General features: G+C 39.1%; 1 protein-coding gene across 1 annotated transcript; it reads right to left on the reverse strand.

Annotated features, from left to right (window-relative positions):
* Positions 1 to 1,560: 1,560 nt before the first annotated feature.
* On the reverse strand, positions 1,561 to 11,557 carry LOC148374436 (uncharacterized). Its single transcript, XM_088336392.1, has 13 exons — positions 11,408 to 11,557; positions 9,721 to 9,825; positions 9,174 to 9,371; positions 8,844 to 8,945; positions 7,227 to 7,371; positions 5,497 to 5,789; positions 4,987 to 5,091; positions 4,605 to 4,752; positions 4,238 to 4,536; positions 4,038 to 4,145; positions 2,625 to 2,766; positions 2,452 to 2,556; positions 1,561 to 1,915 (listed from the first exon to the last, which is right to left on the reverse strand). The coding sequence occupies exons 2-13, from the start codon at positions 9,817 to 9,819 to the stop codon at positions 1,863 to 1,865; spliced, it is 1,797 nt and encodes a 598-aa protein (XP_088192518.1). The 5' UTR covers positions 9,820 to 9,825; positions 11,408 to 11,557; the 3' UTR covers positions 1,561 to 1,862.
* Between the last annotated feature and the right edge of the window lie 10,035 nt (positions 11,558 to 21,592).

Below are 21,592 nucleotides of genomic sequence, written 5' to 3' on the forward strand. Positions count from 1 at the left end.
TACATGACTGACATGCCTGGTAATGTCAGTAACGACAACACGTTCAGAGTCATTGAGATAACTCTAGCTTAAAACATGCTCAACAGACTACCGGCTTAACTCCATATCACTAGATCCAATGAAATCTTCACCTTTGGTGTCACTTATCGCTAAAAACTCCCCCAACTTGGGAAGTAGGCGATAAGCCGCTTTCTCTTTCTGCTTCTGCTGTCACCTCTGCTTATTGCTAACTACAAACTTTTTACTACTTGATTACTGTTTTAAGTTGCATATTTACAATTAGCAGCTTGTTTTCTGCAGAGTATCATTTTCTTTTCGGTGCCATTTTTGTTCGGCTTTTATGAGTTTTTATAGATAGGCGGTGTTGTGCAAATGTGGTCAGCGATATTTTTCAACTGATAATTCATTGCTCAAATATGGTAAGACACTTCCGTTTCAAAATGCGCATGATGTACCGTAGAAGCAAAAAAAAAAGCCTTTTTTTCCTATGAAAACTTTATTTCTTTGCAGCCCTGTACCAAACGCTCCACGACCTGGTACTGGTTTGCGGTTCAGTGGTTTTTAACCACTGGTTAGTTAAACTCCTATCTTACCAAGTCAAATTCCCTCAGGCTTACAAAATCAATTGACTGGTCAGGGACCATGGTCGTGCCTGTTTTTCATGTCTCTAACACCTGATTTGGTGACTGATTGTTATCAAGACCTTTACGGAGCTTGAGACATGCACGACTGTGGGTCTAACTTCCTTGCGCCAAGAGAAATTAGTGTGTTAACCGGTCATTTCGAAATGACGGTGAATGAGAAATAAATTCCCATAGATCCATACCAAGAACTGCGTACCATTTGGAACCGCAGCCTGTTTTACGTTTTGTAAGACCTAACGTCCATACATTTTCGCCATCAGAAAAGAAATAATGGTATTAAGTTTCACACACTCTCCTTTCCACCTATCCTTTTTTTTTAACTTGCGTTTTGCATAGACCTACAAATTAAAATGAAATCATGATGGATATCCATACAGGGAATATTATTTTTCCAACTATGTACGTCCAAATTAAAAATCCACTTCAAAACAAACCTTAAACTTAAAAGGCTTTAAAGTCTGACGTTTTAATCTTAGGTGGGGCTACATCGTCTTTCCAAGCAGCTTAATGACTCCAGCGTAATTTACGGTTCTGAAACTTTGCCAACAGGATATGACGCAATTTGTTGGTTTGGCCTACTCATTTTTTAGTAATATTTGATGTGCTCTTCAAATTTAAAGCTGTCTTTGTTTGAAGAAAAGATGAAATGAAAACAATAATAGCTGTTACTTCAAACCCATTGTAGATTTTTTTTTTTAAACTCATTATGACTTTTCGGAACTTTTTAATTCCCCTACCACAGGAGGCACGCGTGTGACGAGTTTATTTATGAGGAAATTGTTCAACTTTGTCTGAAAGGCAACACAGTCCTGTATATGCTTTTGAAAGACTTGCGTATTCTAATACTTTTGCTGAAACAAAATTGTATGTGGTTGAGTGCTGCATAAATAATATTAATGAAATCTCACGGACAATCTGAGTTTCTCATATTTTCAAATTTATTCTGTCTTTATTCATCATCCATAAATACTTTACATTTCTGGCACATAACAAATGAACACATAACTCATCAAGAATAGGGCGTGGTTGCTAACTCAAACAGTTCAAACCCGTTAGACCAGACATTTCTAATTGAGTTTAATTAGCTGCTTTCATGATATCTGCCCACGTCATGCAACACAAGTTGTCAAAAAAAAAAAAATGGGCGAAAAAGGTCTTAAGGACACATGGTGATTTCACAGGAATCTGATGGCCTTCTTGTCTTGTCGCTTGTGATTCTTAGCCTCGGAGCACAGCAAGCAGTGAGACGAGGCTCACCAGGATCACCATGGCTGCATGGGAAAGAGAATTGAGTTTTTAAGTTTTTTCCACAATCACTTAAACCTGACAATTGCATGGCTTCATGTTCTTAATGGAACGCTGTCTTATGGTGTGGTCTCCTAAGCCTAACAGGTGATGATAGACCAATGTTCCCACGGTTTGAAATTTTGAAAGACGAGAATAGAATAGACTGCGGGAAAAAATGTCTTTATTTCCGAGTTGCCTCACCATCACCCAAATTTCAGGGGAAGAGACTTAGAAATGAAGAAAGTAGATATTGAATTAGAAATGTTTTGGCCTGTTAATTCACAAATCAGTCCCGCCATCAAAAACTCACTATTGTGACTTGTTGACTCCTTGTGCTGCTGGGCCAATGGGATCATGACATGACATAGCCAAACTTATACCGTTTAGCACTGATCTTACGTACAATTATCCTAACGATTGTATCATCAGTTTCATTGTCATATTAATGATATTGTGATGTTGGAAAATCAATACATCCTAAAACCGCCCAAGTCCCATGTAAAATTCAATCTCCAATTACCGTCACAACTCCTTTGCGCTCCGGCGCCATTCATTTGAACCACACCAGATGCTGAAGTAAGGTTCAGCGTCTGTGACCTGAGAATGTTCGCTGAGCTGGGAGTATCTGAAGAGTGATGACAGAGCAGTGAGAACCTTCCAAACAGCTCTTACTTTTGGCTGCTTTTGACTTACCCCGATCCAGCGTTCCGTTCATAAGGATCACAGTTGCGACAGTCCCTACAGTCTCCCGAGCCTCCACCATATTTAAATTTAGGATGGTAAACATGCATTCGATGGACCTGCCGCTCACTTCGATGATGGCATCGCTGACGCTCTGCGAACAGAAAGTGCTGGAGGTGTTAAAATGTCTTAAGCAGCTGGAACTGCAGTTATTTTACTCTATGATCCGTTAATATGTAACCTAAACCAGACAAGTAGTTTTGGTTTTTGTAATTGAATCTATAAAATGCTTGGAATGCTAGTTGTTACATTAACCCTGTGCTTTTGCATCACCCATCAAGTGTTTAGGCCAGGGGTGTCAAACTCATTTTAACTTGGGGGCCACATGATCGAAACATACATTCTATCGGGGGCCTGACTAGTGAAAGACGGAAAGAAAAAGAAAGAGAGAAAGAAAGGGAGACAGAGAAATAAGAGCGAGAGAGAAAGAATGTAAGTAACAAAAGGGATAAGAAGACAAATAGTGAGGGAGGAGGAAAAGAAAGAGAGAAAAAGAAATCCAGAAAGAAGGGGAGAAAGGAGGGGGAAGCAAGAGAGAAAAGGGAGAAACTGAAAAAAGGAAAAGAGCAAAAGATGGTAAAAAGACAGAGACAGAAAGTGACAAAGAGGAAGAAAGAAAAAAGAGACTGAGCGAGAGAAAAAGGGAGGGAGAGGGCGTGAGATAGAGAAATAAATAAATACAAGTACAGCGTTTGTAAGAGACATCTGGCTTTGGCAACATCAAGTGGACATATTTCAACCTGCAGCCCGTTTTTCTCTTGCGCTTCCCTCAGTGTTGTCTTGCGGGCTGGATTCATTCCCTGAGCGGGCCTGATTTGGCCCGCGGGCCGCCTGTTTGACACACCTGGTTTAGGCCATGGTCTCGGGCTTATCAGTAGAATACTATCAAGTGAATTTGGAGACATTTATTTACATTCCCAGAAAGCGGGGTAACAATCTCACAGGGTTGCCCTACGCTCGAAAAACTACATGTGTAAAATAACCCGAATTTGGGTCAAAAATGGACCCATCCATGGACACACACAGTTTAGTATAAAACAAACCAATTTTGTTTGTTTTTTACCTTAATGGAAATTACTCTCAAATTTGCAGAGTTATCATGTACGATAAAAAATATATAATTCAGTTTGTGTGGGGGTGATTTCTGGGTCATGCAGACCCAAGTACTGGATTGGGTTGGTCCATTTTGGAACCAAATTTTACAGAGTCCATGTACGATAAAAAATATATAATTCAGTTTGTGTGGGGGTGATTTCTGGGTCAAGCAGACCCAAGTACTGGATTGGGTTGATCCATTTTGGAACCAAATCTTACAGAGTCCAAGGACAAAGTGTATGGTTATGTATAGGGCGCCTGAAAACTCACCCTGTTGACCGAAGTAAAACTAGAATCTGTGTTGTTTAGGGTAAATGTTCTGAAGAAGAGTTGCCCTGTCTCGGTGTTGTTTCCACAGGCGTAAATTGTGCTCACACCCTGTGCAGGAACGCAAAAAAAAAATGTCATTCACATGTCAAGTCTTCTACCGTTACTGTCTACTTGACCACCGTTTCATCGGCGCGTCTCACCTCCGAGATGTTCTGGGTCAGTCCGACAGCAAAGTAACCCATGGAATATCCATCTAGTCTGACGGTCATATCGAAAACCTCGTTGGCTAAGGTGGTATTGCTCGACATGAACTGGCACATAGCGTTGGTCAAGGGGTCGCAGTCGTCTGGCTCCTCCAGGCACAGAAACGTTTCACCACATCCCTCCCGGGTGAAGTTTAAGGGTGCCAAAACCACCGGATTTTCGGGCACATTAGCGGAGGCGTCAGTAATGTCCAAAACGCCAGTAGTCTTGTTGGGGATGAACTGACCAATTTCATCTGGAGAAATTGAGCAGGTTTGAAGAGCATCCTTTTCACTGTGGACAGGTTTCCAGTGCTACACTTACCTCCAGTTATCGGTCCAGTCCCCAATACGATGATGTTGTTGGTTCCCGTGACAGCCTGTCGACTCATGGAAGTGGAATTGATGCCGGAAATGGTAAAGGTGCATTTTATGGATGTGCCATCCACATCCCCAATGAGGTTGTCTACTTGCTATTAAGGCAGAGAAGCAACCCCAAAAAACACATTACATTTGAGGCCAAATGATGCCAAGAAAACAATGTAACATGTAAGACTATTGCCCTGGTTACAGTTTGTTAGCACTGACTCTGGCATATTCCACATAGGTAGTTGGTACCGCTGTACAGCCATCACAGTCAAATTAGGTCATTGTCATACGTTTTGCAGGGAATGTGTTGATGCAAGGAAAGTATATCAATGCCTCACCCTCTCCACAATTGAAAGATCGTTGTTGGTGTTGTTCTGGTCCAGTGAACGGAACAAAAAAGCGCCTTCGCTGTTTTTGCCACAGATGTACAGATTGGTTACACCCTGTGGAGATAGAAATGGGAACGTTTTGAGGCGTGTCAAGCATTTCTTTGTGAAATCGAGGGATTGATAATTAGAAACAAACAGCCTGAAAATCATAGATTCGGGGGTGGTTGCGGAGGCTCATCAGATCAATTGGCTAAAACTATTTCTCACACTTCCTTTAATTTGGCTGTCATCTTCAAAATGCAAAGATTTTCGTTTGGTGAAAAATGACAATTTATGATTTTTGGCGAGTTTCATTTATCGTTGCACTGTCTGTTCTTCAAAACATCACAATGGGCTCTCTGCAAAATGCCATACGCTGCCATTGATTTTTTTATATCACTTATTTCCAGATCGCTTTTTGGGTTATTAAATTTGGAGATTTCTTATGGGTACCCACATTTTAGTAATTTTTGTAATCACCTCTGAGGCGTTTGCTGTCAATCCCATGGCGATGTACCCGTCGGACTGTCCAGAGAGCTCCACCGAGATGTTGAAAGTTTCCAACGTCGCGTCAGTGGTGTCCAACGAGGTGAACAGACAGGCAGCATTGGTCTCAGGGTTGCAATCCTCTGGTTCTTCTACACACAGTTTGGAGACTCCGCAGCCATTCCGAGTGATAGTCAAAGTTTGTGGTGGGGTGATGATGACTTCACCCGTGGCATCGGTGAGGTTCACCTGTCTCCTGAGCAGTTCTGTAAAAGTCCCCGCCGTTGCTGAAGAGGACAGATATGATAATATGTTGTCAAACTCATTTAGCCCGGGAGTTTCATGATAGAAAAACACATTCTTACTGAGGCCAGACTGGTAAATAAATGGCATAAAAAGTGTACCTTAGCTGGAAGGCTGGGGGTCTTTTCGGAGGCTCATAATACATTTTTGATTCAGGATTGTAAGATTTGATAACAAAAAAAAATATTGAGTTTTTTTTTTCTTTCACTAAAATTTTAAGATTCTATCTTTTGTATCTTGTACGATTTAATCTCTCTAGGCTTTATAAACCGTAAAAAATATTTTCATTTGTTGACGACCATCTGTACTTCTATTTATTCCCCTCTAGCGACCCGTTTCCTATTATAAACTAGAAATAAGAAAAATAGGTTGCCATTTGTACAATTTAAATTTGAGTGGAAATGTTATGCTGGAATTTAAAGATTTTCTTTAAAAGTAGAGGATAAGTCTTTGTAAGTTTTATAAAAAAAAATCTAGTATCTGTATCTGTAATGATCACAGTAATGACACTATAATGATATCTGTAATGATCACTTCTCAACAGTTTAAAATCTTATCTCGGCCAGAATGTACCGAACATTCCAATTTAAATTTCTTAAAAAGATGGATTGTTATTGGGTCGGGGAGGAGACTGAGGCTGTATTGGGAGATGAAGCAATAGTGGGGCCTTCTTCTATGGCTATGTAACAAATCTAAGGCGCCACCTTTGCCGAGCCTGTATCTCACCAAAGCCATATCCATTACCCCAAAAATGGATGACCTGGAGCTACAACTCTTGGGAAACCTCTACAATCGTGTATTGTAATCATCACGGAGACCTGGCTCAATTCTAGGATCCCCGGTGCTAGAGTGTAGCTAGCCGTCCACTCTCTAGATCGCTTTCTTACACTGTAATTGGAGGCCCTCCAATTTTGCATTACTCTTTTATAATGATAATTAGGACCATTAATTCATTCAAGTACAATTTTGTGTTTTAATTTGTAGATCTATAGTTGTTATTGTGTTACATTAGTATATGGGGTTTTTAAGGGTTATTGTTCTATCTTCGTTATTCATTATCCATTATCCGTTATCGGTCAGTTCATAATACGCTACAAAGCCTAGGAGCCGGGACACTTACTCTTAGCCAAAAGGCCAAGCTAAGGTCCTAGCCCTAAAGCCTTGCTGCGATCATTGCGAATGCACCGTTCCCGGAGGTACTGCAATACCGGGCCGATGCGTGGAGCGGACAGAGCAAGCTCCTATTCCATCAGTATATGTATATTTTATTGATTTGTAATAAAGAGATCTATTTCGCTGGTTTTGACTGTCGAGGATGCTTTCTGGAACATAACCCTCGTGTAAACTGAGGGATTACTGCAAAGCCATTTGACAGACAATTGTCAAAGCAACCGTTAAAAATAAAAAGCTACGTAGCTCACCAGTCGAATCGATGATGCTGACACTTCCTTGTCCCAAGACAACATTAGCGACGGTTCCGTCCGAATCTTCGCCATTTGTGTTCGGAATGATAAACTCGCATTGGATGTGAGTCGCGTTCAGTTCGCTGCGGATCTGAGTCGTGTTCTGAGGACGAGGTAATGAAAGACAAGGGTGAGGTCAAATGTGAACTCAAGCAGGAAAAAAAGGCCCTGTAGTTGTAGTTTATTTGCACAGAGCAAACTTCTTTCAGGCCTGATGTTTAACTGCTGTGCTGAGAATCTCAAAGCATAAAAATGTTAAGCATTACTGTCTTTATCTTCTTCAGTGCCTGCACAAACACATTTTAATCGGGTACATCTGTCAATGGCACAGATGAACTCATGGTTCATATCGAGATCTTAGTCAATCAGACTGTATTGGAAAAATAGAACTTTATCCTGGTGTAGGAGATTTGAGAAAAAAAATACTAAAGTAGATCCTTTTTTTGATCGTGTATAGCAACCATGCAACCATTATCATACAAGTTTCTAGCTCATTTCTATCAAAGGTTACCTGCCACAAAGAAACAGTGAAGTGTAAAAAAAAAAAAAAAAAAAAGCGGACGTTCAGTCCAGTTTTATGTTCAAGACGATATTGTGCACAGTTTCAATAGGTTGAGCCCAGTAGTTTGACCTGATGTTATAGCCCCTTCGCTGCTCTTTTTTGGTGTTTCATTTTTATTTATTTTAAAGCCGTATGACTACTGAGCCGGGCATATTTTTATCCGTAGTTCCCACTTGAGTTTGTTTATATTTGTGGTGAGTTGGTTAAAAGGTGCATTTACTCAACTGTTAAGATTCACAGATTATTCATACATTCAATGCCAAACTTGAGAATATTTTTTCACTATCCTTTGTGAATAAATGCGTTGTTCTTGGAAAAGATCCCTTTTCATCTATGATTATCATTAGTAGGGTCCACTACAAAGATAGGCTTAAAAATAAAGGATAGTACTGCAAAACAAAGCCTAATATTTGGCGTTGAAATTTTTCTTAATGTCCCGCCTAGCTTAGAACAAAAAGTCTGGCTCCGGCCCCAGAGCCGAACTCAGTTTGTCATGCCCGGTCTAAGGCACATCGTCAATTTTGTTTGACTTGATTTTATTAATTATACAGCACTTTGTACGCAAAAAGTTTGTAAAATGAGGTGCACTTGAGCTTAACTATTTGATCACATATCAAGTTGAATGAAAAAGGGGAAACAGAAAAATAAGCATAAAATAGTAATAATAATTAGAAAACGCGAGCACCACATGTAAAATAAATCCCTGTAATTAAATATTAATTTATGCGAGTTTAAAATTGAACATTCCTGAAGTAAGCACGTTTTTCACATGAAAAGAAATATAACTATTGAATATTTTCTGTGAAAAATAATACTGCCATCTGTTTGGTCTCAGTTCTTTTGAGAAAGCTTACACTGCCAAATTTTGCTGCAGTTGACACAAAAACGGGTTAGACAAAAGTGAACATCGCCTAACCACACGCTAATGTGTCACATGAGCTAAACAAATTGTTTGACATTTTAGTTTATTTTGTGACAAAGCATAGAAAGACAGAGGGAAATGGAAGGCTTACTCTCTCGTTTGGCGTCAGTTCTCCGGTTGAGCTTCTCATCAAGGTTTGGAAGAAAAAACCATCACTGCCGTTGTTCCCGCACACAAAAAGCTGGGTGGCATTCTGTGGGGTCGCAGCGACCTACAAGTTAATATTTATTCTATACAATTCAAAGTCACAATTTTTTTAGTGAGTTCAGCCCTGCTTTTAGATGCTACTGATATACTCATTGTGTTATAAAAGGAAATATTTGAAAAACTGAGGGTAGCAGAAATGTGCAAGTTATAATTTCCATCCAACTGTTTTTGGGCAAAGTTGAAGACTAGTTTTCTACCCCTTGTTGCATCTCACCGTAGAGGAATTCATGAGTCCAAAGGCGATAAAACCCGATGAGTTCCCGCTGAGATGGACAGACAGGTCGAAGGGGGCAGGGGCTTCAGCGTTCAAAGAAGCAAAAAGACAATCGGCTGAACTATCGGTTGGGTCACAGCCTGAAGGAAGGTCCAGACAAAGATTGGTGACATTACAGCCTTCCCGGGTCACGTTTGCCTGTTAGGGAAGAAAGCAATTTGTAACATTTAAAGGAGATTTTGGAGTCTCAGCTTAAGTTGTTCAAGGAATCTCAGGTTGAACGTGTGTGGTTTAGAGTCATCAAAGAGTCGAATGGGACGAAGATGTATTAGCGTTAAACACTGCTTTGGGAACATTGAAAAGAGTTTTTCCTGTGCCGCTGACGTCAATGAGCTTCATTAACAAAGCCAAAATCATTGAGGACAATTAAGTTGGTATGTGTTTTTTTTCTTGGTGGCATTGTGCCAAACCAGTAAAAAGTGCTGGAGGTAAAAAGCCCAGAACTTGGTCAACTGTAAATGTCAGTTTTGAGAAAATGGAAGCTTACCGGTGTGCTGTCGAAATTCAAATGTTCCGTTCCTCTCACGGCCCCAAGTGCCGAGAAAAAAGCCAACACAACACCTACAAGGACGAGTCCACGATGCATTTTTTACTGAAAAACGAGATGGAAATCACGAGTCACTCAAAATATATCGACAATGTCATGTGTCAAATATTTTTCTGGAGACATTTTTAAACACGAAAGCAACAATACATTCCATACTGATAGATTTAGAAAGCGATTAGATTGAGCGACGATTTGAATAAAGCTTGCTCTGAAGATACGTTCTCATGACAGCAACGCTATTTTCGAGAATGTTAAATGACAGAACAATAAATAGCACTTCATTTCAAAATGATGAAGCCTTTTATTGTGTTCTAGACAGAAGTTCTATGAGAAAACATTCATGGTGAATGAACTACGAGTTGTAATGCGCCAATGCCGTGGTAAATGTGCTAAGTGTCTCTTTATATGATATGATGTTTACATTTATTCTCAAATTTACCAATTACCATCAGATTTCTATGTATCGAGGAGAAAAAGAACGTATGTGTACTATCGTTTAAAAGTTTAGGGTCGCTTTGAAATGTCCTCTTTTTAAAGGAAAAGCACCGTTTTTTTTTTCAATAGAAATAACATGAAACTATTTAGAAATACAGTCCATACATTGTTAAAGTGGTAATTGACTCTTTGAACTTCAAAGGTCTGCTTTTTACTGCAATGGTTATGTAGGAATATACAAGAAAGCAACACTTCAGTGTTCTTATAATACATTAGATTTGCTAAATGCGATGGAGGGCTTGGGTAATGATGTTAGAACAGCTGAAAACAGTTCATCTGGTTAGATATGTTTCTAAACTGCCCTTCCTTTGAGTTAGTCGAGTAATTGGAGCATCACATTTGTGGGGCTGATTAAACTTTTTGATCGGCCAGAAAAAGAAAACTTTTGTTTGAAACTCAACAATCTATTCTTGTTATAAGAAATGAAATTGCCAATTAATAGAAGATCTCACACAGGGATGAAAACTACTCCCAACAAGGAAGGACGCAAACAGGGTCTAACCAGAGTAGAAAGATAAGTGGGAGCACAACCAAGCGACGGAAAAAAGATGCTTTCCAGGTCCTCAACTATCAGTTTTGTTAAATAGTAGCGGCAAAACACCAGACTCAACATCAACAGTAAAGAGGCCACTCCGAGATGCTGGCTTTCAAGGCAGAGTGGCAAAGAAAAAGCCATAAGGGGAGATTAATAAAGGAACACAGACATTGGACAAGTCACTTGATCATAAAAGAAAGCACAAAATTATCTGGGTACTCAAAACGTTTCGGTCGTGTATTTAGGTGGGGTCATGATATTGGTATGCTCATACTGATTTTTTTTGTGACTTAACATTTCAGTATCTTGCACAGATCTTCATGATTTGAAATAAGTTATCTCCGTTAAACACCACCATTATTCAACATTTGAAGTTTCAATTGAATACAACTCCAAACAAAGACTTAAAATGCTTTAGAAACAACATTTTAGAAAGCTTCCGAAAAGTTACGTGTATTAGGTCACCTCTTGTCGTGTTTCAGACAAAAATACACATTTTACATATTTTCTAACAGCAAGCCTTCAAAATAGGTTTCCAGAATGTCTATATTTGTCAAAAAATCCTTATGTAAATAATACTAAGAAGTCTAACCTTACCTGAGCCTTAACTTTGTTTTAAATAGAATCGTCCCAAGTATATTTTCTGCTTTGGAGTGTGCGAATGAGTGTCAGAAAACAAGCGCACTCCTTAAATATGTGATGCTGCGTTCAGGTGTGGCGACTGCGAACGGCACGTCCCCCAGCAAGGTGCTTTTCTCATTTCCTCATTATGAGACGGAAAATTCAAATAATATGACGCACGTTGATTCTTCCAATGCAGTCACGCTGGTTTTCCAAGCATTCTTAGTGGAGGCAACAATACCCAGAAACTCATGAGACAATAAATCAGCAAACACTCACAAGGGGGGTTTTGGGGTTTTTTAAGGGTTATTGTTCTATCTTCGTTATTCATTATCCATTATCCGTTATCGGTCAGTTCATAATACGCTACAAAGCCTAGGAGCCAGGACACTTACTCTCAGCCAAAAGGCCAAGCTAAGGTCCTAGCCCTAAAGCCTTGCTGCGATCATTGCGAATGCACCGTTCCCGGAGGTACTGCAATACCGGCAATTGACTCCATAGTGCGGTAGGATAATTCGCAGGAATTTAAAACTATTCAATCCATCCATCCTTTATCTGCACCGCTTATCCTCTGTAGGGTCACAGCGGTGCTGGGGCCCATCCCAGCTATCTTCGGGCAGTGGGCAGGGCACACCCTGAACTGGTTGCCAGCCGGTCGCAGGACACACAAAGACAAACAATTTACTCGCTCACACACACTTACAGAACATTTGCACCAGCCAATTAGCCTGACATGCATGTTTTTGGAACGTGGGAGGAAACCCACGCAAGAACGGGGAAAACATGCAAACTCCCCACAGGAAGGTTTAATCCAATGACCTCAGCACTGTGCCGCACATGCACTAACCACGACGCTGCCCTAAAACTATTCCTAAACACCAAATTTGTTTTCAATCATGCACAGAATGTGTACTGTTCCTCCAAACAAATTTGCAGATATGTTGCAAAATGTTCAAAGCACAGGGGGATTGGGAAATGTATTCTCAGACTTGACCCATCTGGCTTGTTTCCTCTAAAGCTGTGTCGTCATTGGAGGAACACAGAACTTTGAAAATGGCGAGCCCATTAACCCAACATGTGAGGCTTGCTCCAAAACATACAGCGATTGTATTGAACAGTTTGAAGTTTCTCAGACCCCGATTTTAAGGCTGATCATGACGCACAGCACGGCGGAGCAGTGGTTAGCGCGTGTGCGGCACAGTTCTAAGGTCTTGGAAACCTCCTGTGTGGGTTCAAATCCAGCCACCGGACTTCCTGTGTGGAGTTTGTATGTTCTCCCCGTGCCTGCGTGGGTTTCCTTCAGGCGAGTTGTCTGTCCCTATGTGCCCTGATTGGCTGGCAACCACTTCAGGGTGTCCCCTGCCCACTGGCCGATGATTGCTGGGATGGGCTCCATCACCCCCGCGACCCTACTGAGGATAAGCGGTGCAGCTAATGAGATGAGATAGGAGATGAGAACAGAATAGTCTTTTTTTTCATTGTGATGAAACATGGTATACAACGAGATTAGAGATGGCACTCTAGGGTAAACATGTAATAAAGACTTAAAATCAAAAAAGACTTTCAGAGTAAATAGTCAAAATATTTACAATGTAGTGCTTAGAGACATGTTATAAAAAATAATGCAATGAAAAATAGTGCATTGTAACAATAATGCAAAAAAAGGAATGCAAGAGACATTGGGAGCAACAAAAATTCCCAAATAAAACGCAGGACGTGTATTTTCACAGTTTTGAGCGCTTAATTAGGGTGGTGATAACCCCAGGGAAGAAGCCGTCTCTGAGTCTGTTTGTCCTTGTCTTGAGGGACCTCAATGAAACCAAAACTAATTTTTAAAGATTTTAAAAACGACATTGCAATAAAAAACATTTAGGACTGTGGTCTTTTTTAAATACAAAATATTACAACTCATGACAAAATAATATCCTTTTCCAATTATTTTTAATAGTTTCAACTAAAAAACATTTTAATTTCATTGAATCCCAGACAATCATATCTCCACTTTTAAATTCAAATATCATACGGGGATACATGTCTCTTTGTGAAACAGACATCTTGGAGGGTAATGGCACATTATTTACAGTATGAAGACTTTCGTTTGGATTTACCGTGTGTAAAACTTGATGGCGTGTAACAGCCTAAAATATGTAAAGGTCTTAAAGAAAGATAACCAAATATCTTGCAAGAAATACTGTTAATAAGGAAATGTGTGTACACTTTAAGAGAAACCGAGATTTTTTTCCAAAACAAAACATAGAACGGAACATAATCAAAAGACGCAAATCAATATATGATGTAAACTTATGAAACAACCTTGATAACAGAACAACAACAAAAGCACAATCTTTTTCTAATATGAAGACTGATGGGTAGTATTTGGCCATTACATGTCGCTGTATAGTGTACTGAAGCTATAAGCAAGTGCTAAAAAGCACAAAGAAACTAAGTGGAAAAAAACGTATCATTTTTGAAAAACTATTTTGCCCAGCCTTTCTGAGGTTTCTGGGTATCCATTCTATTTGTTTTCCTGATAAAATGATCTAAAATCCTGTCATAGCAGCAGTCACCAAAGTAGTGGTACTGATATTTGATGAAGAGTTTCAGGAGCGAGCAGCAGCAAGTCAACTGCAGGAGAGAGAGTGGGAAAGGTGAGATGGCACAACATTCATTTGGACAGGAAAGGTGAGATGGCACAACATTCATTTGGACAGGTAACTTAAAATTAGTTTTACCTGGTTATATCAGTATCAGAAATTATTTTCCCCCCATTTTATTAACACTCCACTTATTGAAACATAAATATTTTGTTTGTTTGTTTGTACATGATTCAATTGTTTGTTTGTTTGTACATGATTCAAATTGAATCGTTTCTCCGGCGCCGTCACGAATGGCAGCCACTCCAGCAGCTCCCGTGTTATTTTCGATTGTTCTCAGCTCAGGGATGCTGCTGGAAAAGTGAATTTCCCTTCGGGGATGAATAAAGTATCTATCTATCTATCTATCTATCTATCTATCTATCTATCTATCTATCTATCTATCTATCTATCTATCTATCTATCTATCTATCTATCTATCTATCTATCTATCTATCTATCTATCTATCTATCTATCTATCTATCTATCTATCTATCTATCTAAAAACATGTGTTGAGCTTACCCATTCACACACACTCAGACTCAGACAGCGTCAGCAATGCAAGGCCGCTACTTGCTTATAGGGATTCAGTGTCTTGCCCAAGGACACTTCAACATATAACATGGAGGAGTCGGGAATCGAACCTACGATCGTTGGAGCTACTGCTGCCCTAGGTTGAAAATTGATCGCCTTTTGTATTTACACTCCTATGTATCTCCTAATTCTCATGTATAAAGATGTGTGTTACTAAACACATCTTACTCAACGGTTGCTTGTTGTAGATTGAAAAATCAGGACTGAAGAAAATGTTAGCATTTTTTTGTATTTGTATTAAGTATTCTTGGGCAAAAATAATTATAAGTACGGAATCATCCTGTTTTTGCTTTTTATCTGTCTTTTTTTACATCGTATAAAGAAGTGCCCCTCCACGTATTGATCAAAAGTGGAATTGCGCCTTAAAGAAACAGAACCCAAAAAATAGTGATAAATGGCCTCTTGAAAAAGAATCGCCATCGTGCGACCACAAACATATAACCAGTGATGAAGCAGGGTTTACTTTATGGAAATAAAAATACAACCTCTAAAAGAAGTTGTTGGTGACACTTTCTCGAAAATCACAATTATCTTCTTAATTTGACTTTGAACCCTCAAGCAAGCGAGAATCATTTCTGTAAAACTGTTTGAAATTAAATATTATATTTATGCGTTTTAACCAACAAGGGAAGCAAAATCATGTAAATTGAAGTCACCCATCTGAGATGCCTTCATATGATTCTCAATAAAAACACTTCCGTCGAAAAAATAAAATTGAGAAATACCTAACTTGGGCCAAAAGTTGAAGCTTTTCATCCCATTATCCAGTTTGCTAGGTTTATTTTGTATTGTTCTAAGTGACCCAATATTTTGGGATTATCTAATCAAAATGACATTTTCCGAGATGTGTTGTTTGTAAAAACAGGACTCCATTTGTGTTTTGTTTTTCAAACAGAATATACCGCTATTTTGGGTGTACCGGTTACAACTGTTTTTTATTATTATTATTTCAAAACAAATAAAATTGTTTTTGGAAAGTGTTTTTTTACCCGGTAACCCAATTTTTGAGATTGTTCTAAACCAGGGATGTCAAACTTGAGGTGGGCTGGATCAGTAAAAGAATGTCCACTCCAATTTTTTTTGCTTTGTTTTTCAGTATTATGCTTTATTCAGATTCAGATTCAGATTCAGATATACTTTATTGTCATTCTAGTACACGTGTATACAGAACGAAATGTCGACACATCTAATCCACACCGTTTCCTTGAATGTACAGATATAAATAAAATGTTGTATTGAGTTGGAGTTTTGAAGTACTAATAATATACTAAATAATTATGGCTTTGTATAGTATTATACAATAGTACAAAGAGTGCAAGCGTAGCAGCTAACCAGATGTGCAAAATGGGCAGTCAGGTAAACAAGTCACTGTACAGTAACAATAACACTGTAGTGCGATAGTGCAGAGGAGAACAGATGTACAAAGGAGTGGCTAGGTGTAAAGAACTCCTAGTAGTGCAAAAAAACAAAACAGACAAACAGATGTACAGATTAGCAGCAGTGTGGACTTACTATGTGTGTGATTGACCATTTAACAGTCTAATGGCCAGGGGGACAAAACTATTGCAGAACCTGGTGGTCCTGCACCACACACTGCAGTACCTCTTCCCAGAGGCTAGCAGAGTGAACAGTCCATGATGAGGGTGAGAGGGGTCCTTAATGATGTTCTTGGCTCAGGATAGGCAGCGCTTCTGGCCAATGTCCTGAATAGAGGGGAGAGAAGTCCCAATGATTTTCTCTGCTGTCCTCATCACCCTCCTCACACTACCCCAGTCCGAGGCACCGCAGCCTCGGGCTGGGGTAGTCAATCACCCTATATCAGTAACCTACTCTAGTTATTATAATGATGGATGACAAGACATGCTTTCGAAATACGTTTGTTCACAAAAATGGGGAAACAACATTTTCTTGTTAGGCATTGAATGTGTTAACTGGCTTATTTTGGCAGTTGAGTGGATGCAGTTTTACACCTGAACCAGCTCATCACCCTGTACAAACTTAACACTGCCCCTCAGTGGCCAAAAAGAGCATTTTTGTTTGCATTTATTTACAATATAACTTTTTGATCGGAGTTTGGTAGGGTTACTTGATTACTTTCAATTATTTTTTGATTACTCCAATACCAAATATGCTAATAAAAGACAAAAGAAACTAAATATGAATAAAATTATGACTCACAACACGTGGTAAGCTTTCTCTCCTGGCTTTATCTCTTTGATCTCCGGCAAAACGAACTTAAATGCGACGGAAACAGAATGAAAATAAATCCAAACAGCTTGCCAACATCATTTTTGCCGTTCCATGTATTCCGTTACTCCCCAAGCCTGCACAAAATTTAGTAATTGTTTTCAAATTTAGTTTCTTTTGTCTTTTATTGGCATATCTGGTATTGGAGTAATCCAAAAGTAATTGAAAGTAATCAAGTTAAAGTAACCCTACCTAACCCTGCTTTTGATACAGTTGACCTAAAGACTCACTCTAAGTTTATGGCAGGCCGGCTCAAGTCGACCAACGGGCCAGATGAGGCCCAGGAGGTTCTATGTTTGCGTGGAATGTTTTAAACAAAAAAATAAATAAAAATGGAAAAAGTTGTGGCTTGGAATATACATGGCAAATTTTAACATTAAAACACGGTAGGTGTTGTCATGCACTCTATTTTCATGCGCGAAACACAATCCGGCTTCAGAATATTAAAAAAAAAAAAATGTGCCTGTATGAAAAACTGGAAGTTAAGAACTTTTACCAAAATGGAAATCTAATGCAATCGTTAGAGGGGTTTTTTCACGCAATTTGTCTGACTTCAATATAAAGCAGCCGTAGACTATAATACTTGGCTCGAATCAATTATTTTTTGTTAAAATATGAAAAAAAAAATCCCATAAATTTTGGGGAAATATCGTAGGCGTCTAACGCATAAAACAGTAATGATGGTGAGCATGTTTCTTCACTCTTGACCCATCCAGGGTTATTTATGACCCAAATATTTTTGAGTGAATAGATATGTTGGGATGAACTTAAAAACAATTAAATGAGGTTTTTGGCCAAAATTGGTTCGTATTTGACCCAAAGTTTTAAAGGCAACAAATCAAATGAACATAAAATGGATGTCATTACTATTTCTTTCAATTGTTTTCAACATTCCGATTTTGTATTTGAAATGACATACAAACATGGCTTCCTGAACACTAAACTTTATTCCTTTGCTAAGTCAGTTGTATTTTTGGATGGGAAATCTTAACCTTTAGCGCAACCAGAATTATTTTTCAGTAAATCTTCATAACCTGAATTTTGAAGTCACCTTGTATGATGCCACCATTACAATGATTCTTTGTTAAGGCGCGTCTTGCTACCATCGGCTTACCCAACTGTCACGAGTTTGACTTTTTGGGAACCAAGATATTGCTATCAGGCCAGTTGCCAAGCAAAGAAAACCGGTTGTCGATGAACAAGTGACATCCCAAAAGCTTGATTGCAAAGTGCAATAAGTGACACGTGAAAAGAGCACAACAATGCAAATTCTTGTGTGGCCAAGATATCTCGCATTCCTTTTACGATTGCAAAACAGGAAGTTGAAAAGCGGGTCGCGTCGGTCTAAAAATTCAAGATGCAATTTATTTATTGTTTAAAAAAAAAAAAAAAAAGACCTCTCACGGCTCACAGCTCAAAGATCCCTTAAACACTCAAAATACCGGAACCACTTCCCATGGTTTGTCTAGCGCCGATCCCTTTCCAGACCGTGTTTTTTGGGGTTGGAGTTTGCTCCCTCACATTGAACAAGTAGTATTGGTTCCCATGGTTTTCAGGAGCAGGAGGAGTGTCCTGATCGGACTTAGATACCGCACCTTCATCAGCTGGTCGCCTTCGTTTTTGGGTGAACGGCGTCATCTTGCTCTTCTGAGATGAGTGACAATACTGGTACTAGAGCCTAAATCACTGCGGAAAAACAATTCTGAGTATCACATTGTACAATACTGCATCATTTGTAGCGTTGATATTTTTGGCAAAAAGAAAAATTTGTGGTGATGATGTTACATCCTTTTTTGTGACATATTAAAAGGCACTTCACTTTTTTTAAGGTAAATTATGGTGAATAAATTAATCATATCCAATCTTTTGAGTCGCAGCAGTGGGGAAAAAATAGTGACCACAAGTAAAATTAAAACGGCCAAGAAACGCATGGAGTCTCGGCGATACAAATATAATCTTTATTTTTATTTGGTTGGTGCTCTGAGGAAAGTGATAAGCGACAAAAGTATGAGTATAGATGTTAAGAGAGGACTGCATGAGCGTGTGATTGTGCCGACTGTGTTGTATGGTGCAGAGACTTGAAGCCTGAACGCAGATTTGTTGGTGATAGGAATGAGTGGAGAGGTGTTATAAAAGGATAGTGGGATGTTTAGAAGTGTTCTAGGGGATGGGCACCTGTATGATGCAGCAGGGGTAAACCAGTGAAAGCTGTCGGGCCCTGCTGTTGAACAAAAGAGTGGGTTGTGTCACCCTGACCCGAGTGACATGGCCGCTTTCTCATGTCCCGTCTCATCTGGAGGGACGAAAGCATGACCGACTTGGGTGCCGAGGTACTTCACTTGTTTGGGTGTTTGGGCAATTGGGTTGGCCATGGTCCAAACATTTTTGTGTGTGTTTTTTTCTACTTTTTCCCTTTTTTATTTTCTTTGTCCTTGTATGTGTTTGTCTTGCTGTCGGTCACTCCTCTCGAGGGGATATGAGGGTAGATAGATTATTGTTCATGCAGTGAGAATAATTTTACCTACACGATTATAAAGTATATTACAAGCAAGCACTAATGAGGATTTAAATTAAAGAGACTACAACTAAAATATTGAGTCATGGAATTTGATGTGACCTACAAAAAGCAAATGGCTAAATCATATAATGAGGTCAGAGACCAGCTAAAAATGCACAGGCCTTTACAAAAACAAGACTTGGACACTCAGAAGATAACTTACCGTTTTAGTGTACCAACTCAAGATTGGAAGTGTCTGGAACTGGATTGATGGCAGGCGCTCTGATAATACTGAGACACTGGAAGCTCCCGGTTAGCATAAAGATTTGGAAAACGTTGATGAGGGATGCAATTTCTCGTGAAAGAATGCTGGGGAGAGTGAACAGGTTAAATGGGATTAATGAACGATGGGAAGACTTTGGTCTTTTTTTATCCACAACCACAAACTGTAATGCCTGATAGTGCATAACACCACACTCTTTGTTAGGTGTACTGTTTCTATTTTTCCCTTTTTCACATGATGAACTGCACTTTTGCCTGTCGTTATTTGGGTTTGTTTGGAGTGAGATTTTTATTGATTTTTGTATGTAAAACTGCTAAAAACTCCCAAAGAAATAATGGTGTAAAACTTGATGATCCTGTGCTAATGACCTGTCAATCACACAACTGGCACAGGCGCATGTGCATGAACACACCTTGAGCAATTTGACTTTTATGAAACGTTTGCATTTTTAGAATTGGTTTTTGAACTCAGTGAACCTTATAGTTAAGTTATTACACGGATGTCGTGATCTGGCCCTTCGGGGACATATCATGCGTTTTTGAAATGTTTCCCTCCTGTCTATTCATCTGAATCCGGAAAAAAACTGAAATATGCGGGATGGTGGATCTCGGGGACCAGATTTGGACTTCTCTCTGTATGTTTTACAAACATCAAAGCTATGCTACCTTTGTATTCAACTCAATTTATTTACATTCCCTATTTCAGTGTTTTCAATCAGTGTACCGGAGCACTGTTTAAAAACACTGTTTACTGTTTAAAAGGTTGAATTGTGCTCCAATTAGCCAGTACAGGTGTGTACTCTTATCATAGCTGCCAATACTTTCCCGCTGTATTTTATAGTTTTCCCGATCATATCAAATTGTGTCCACCGTATAACAGTTTTTATACGGAAATGTTTATTTTTTTCTTCTCTTCAAAATATGCTTCTACGAATAATACACATCACTAAATTTGCTTCAAGGGGCAAAAAAACTAAGAAAGATACTGAAGGAATTGTTTGTGTTGATTTTGGTCAATAAAATGAACTTGTTTCATAAAAATTACCTTTGTTTTTACTTTACATCTCCAGTCCGTCTTGCTGTGAGTAAACAGGTGCCACGCTGAGTTTGTAAGGTGATTATAACTTAATATGGGATGTTGTAATCATTAATAAGGGAAGCAATTGACTGAAGTTGGCACATATCTATCATACAGAGTGATGGTGCTTTCAGGAACCCACAGACATGTAATTGCCCCCTTATGCAGTATTTTTCAACCAGCCATGGGACCTTGTCCAGTGTGCCGCAGGAAATGGCCCAGTTTTATCTTTGCAAATATATCATTGCATAGCATTGTTCAGTATCTTTGCTTTCTTCCAGTGATCTGCTGTGTACGTTCAACCATTATCCACATGAGTAGGTGGCATCAGATAAGTTTTCTTTCTTTTTATATAGTAATTTTATATCCAGTCAAGTCAAGTCATGTTTATTTGTATAGCCCTTAATCACAGGAAGTCTCAAAGGGCTGCACAGACCACAGATTATTGCAAACCACAGACTATTATTACACCATCCCCTGATCTAAAACCTGCATGAGGGCAAGGAAAAACTCAAAAACCTCAACATGAGGAGAATGAAGAAACTTTCAGAAGGGACCGCACGTGAAGTAATCCCCCTTCCAGGATGACAATGGATGTTGCAATAAAAGATAATAAACAGATATTGTCAACATAAAATATAGGTCATTCATATGCTATAGAATAGAAGTGTGTTTTAAGCTTAGATTTAAACATTTCCACTGAGGTTGCAGATCGAACCTCAGGGGGAAGATCATATGTCCATGTTGCAGCATTTGTTATAACTTATTTAGTTTATTTAAGCTTTTTGTGTTTGCTCTGCAAATTATAATAGAATACCTTTAATTATT

Source organism: Urocampus carinirostris, chromosome 1 (genome assembly GCF_059441175.1).
Source record: "Urocampus carinirostris isolate Australia breed hairy pipefish chromosome 1, RoL_Ucar_1.0, whole genome shotgun sequence".
Lineage (NCBI taxonomy): Eukaryota > Metazoa > Chordata > Actinopteri > Syngnathiformes > Syngnathidae > Urocampus > Urocampus carinirostris.

Coding starts and splice junctions, on each gene's coding strand:
- LOC148374436 (XM_088336392.1), bottom strand. CDS start 9,819: ATGCATCGTGGACTCGTCCTTGTAGGTGTTGTGTTGGCTTTTTTCTCG. Junction 7,372..8,843: donor AACTGACGCCAAACGAGAGA/GTAAGCCTTCCA, acceptor CCTCGTCCTCAG/AACACGACTCAGATCCGCAG. Junction 5,092..5,496: donor TGACAGCAAACGCCTCAGAG/GTGATTACAAAA, acceptor CTATCTCCACAG/GGTGTAACCAATCTGTACAT.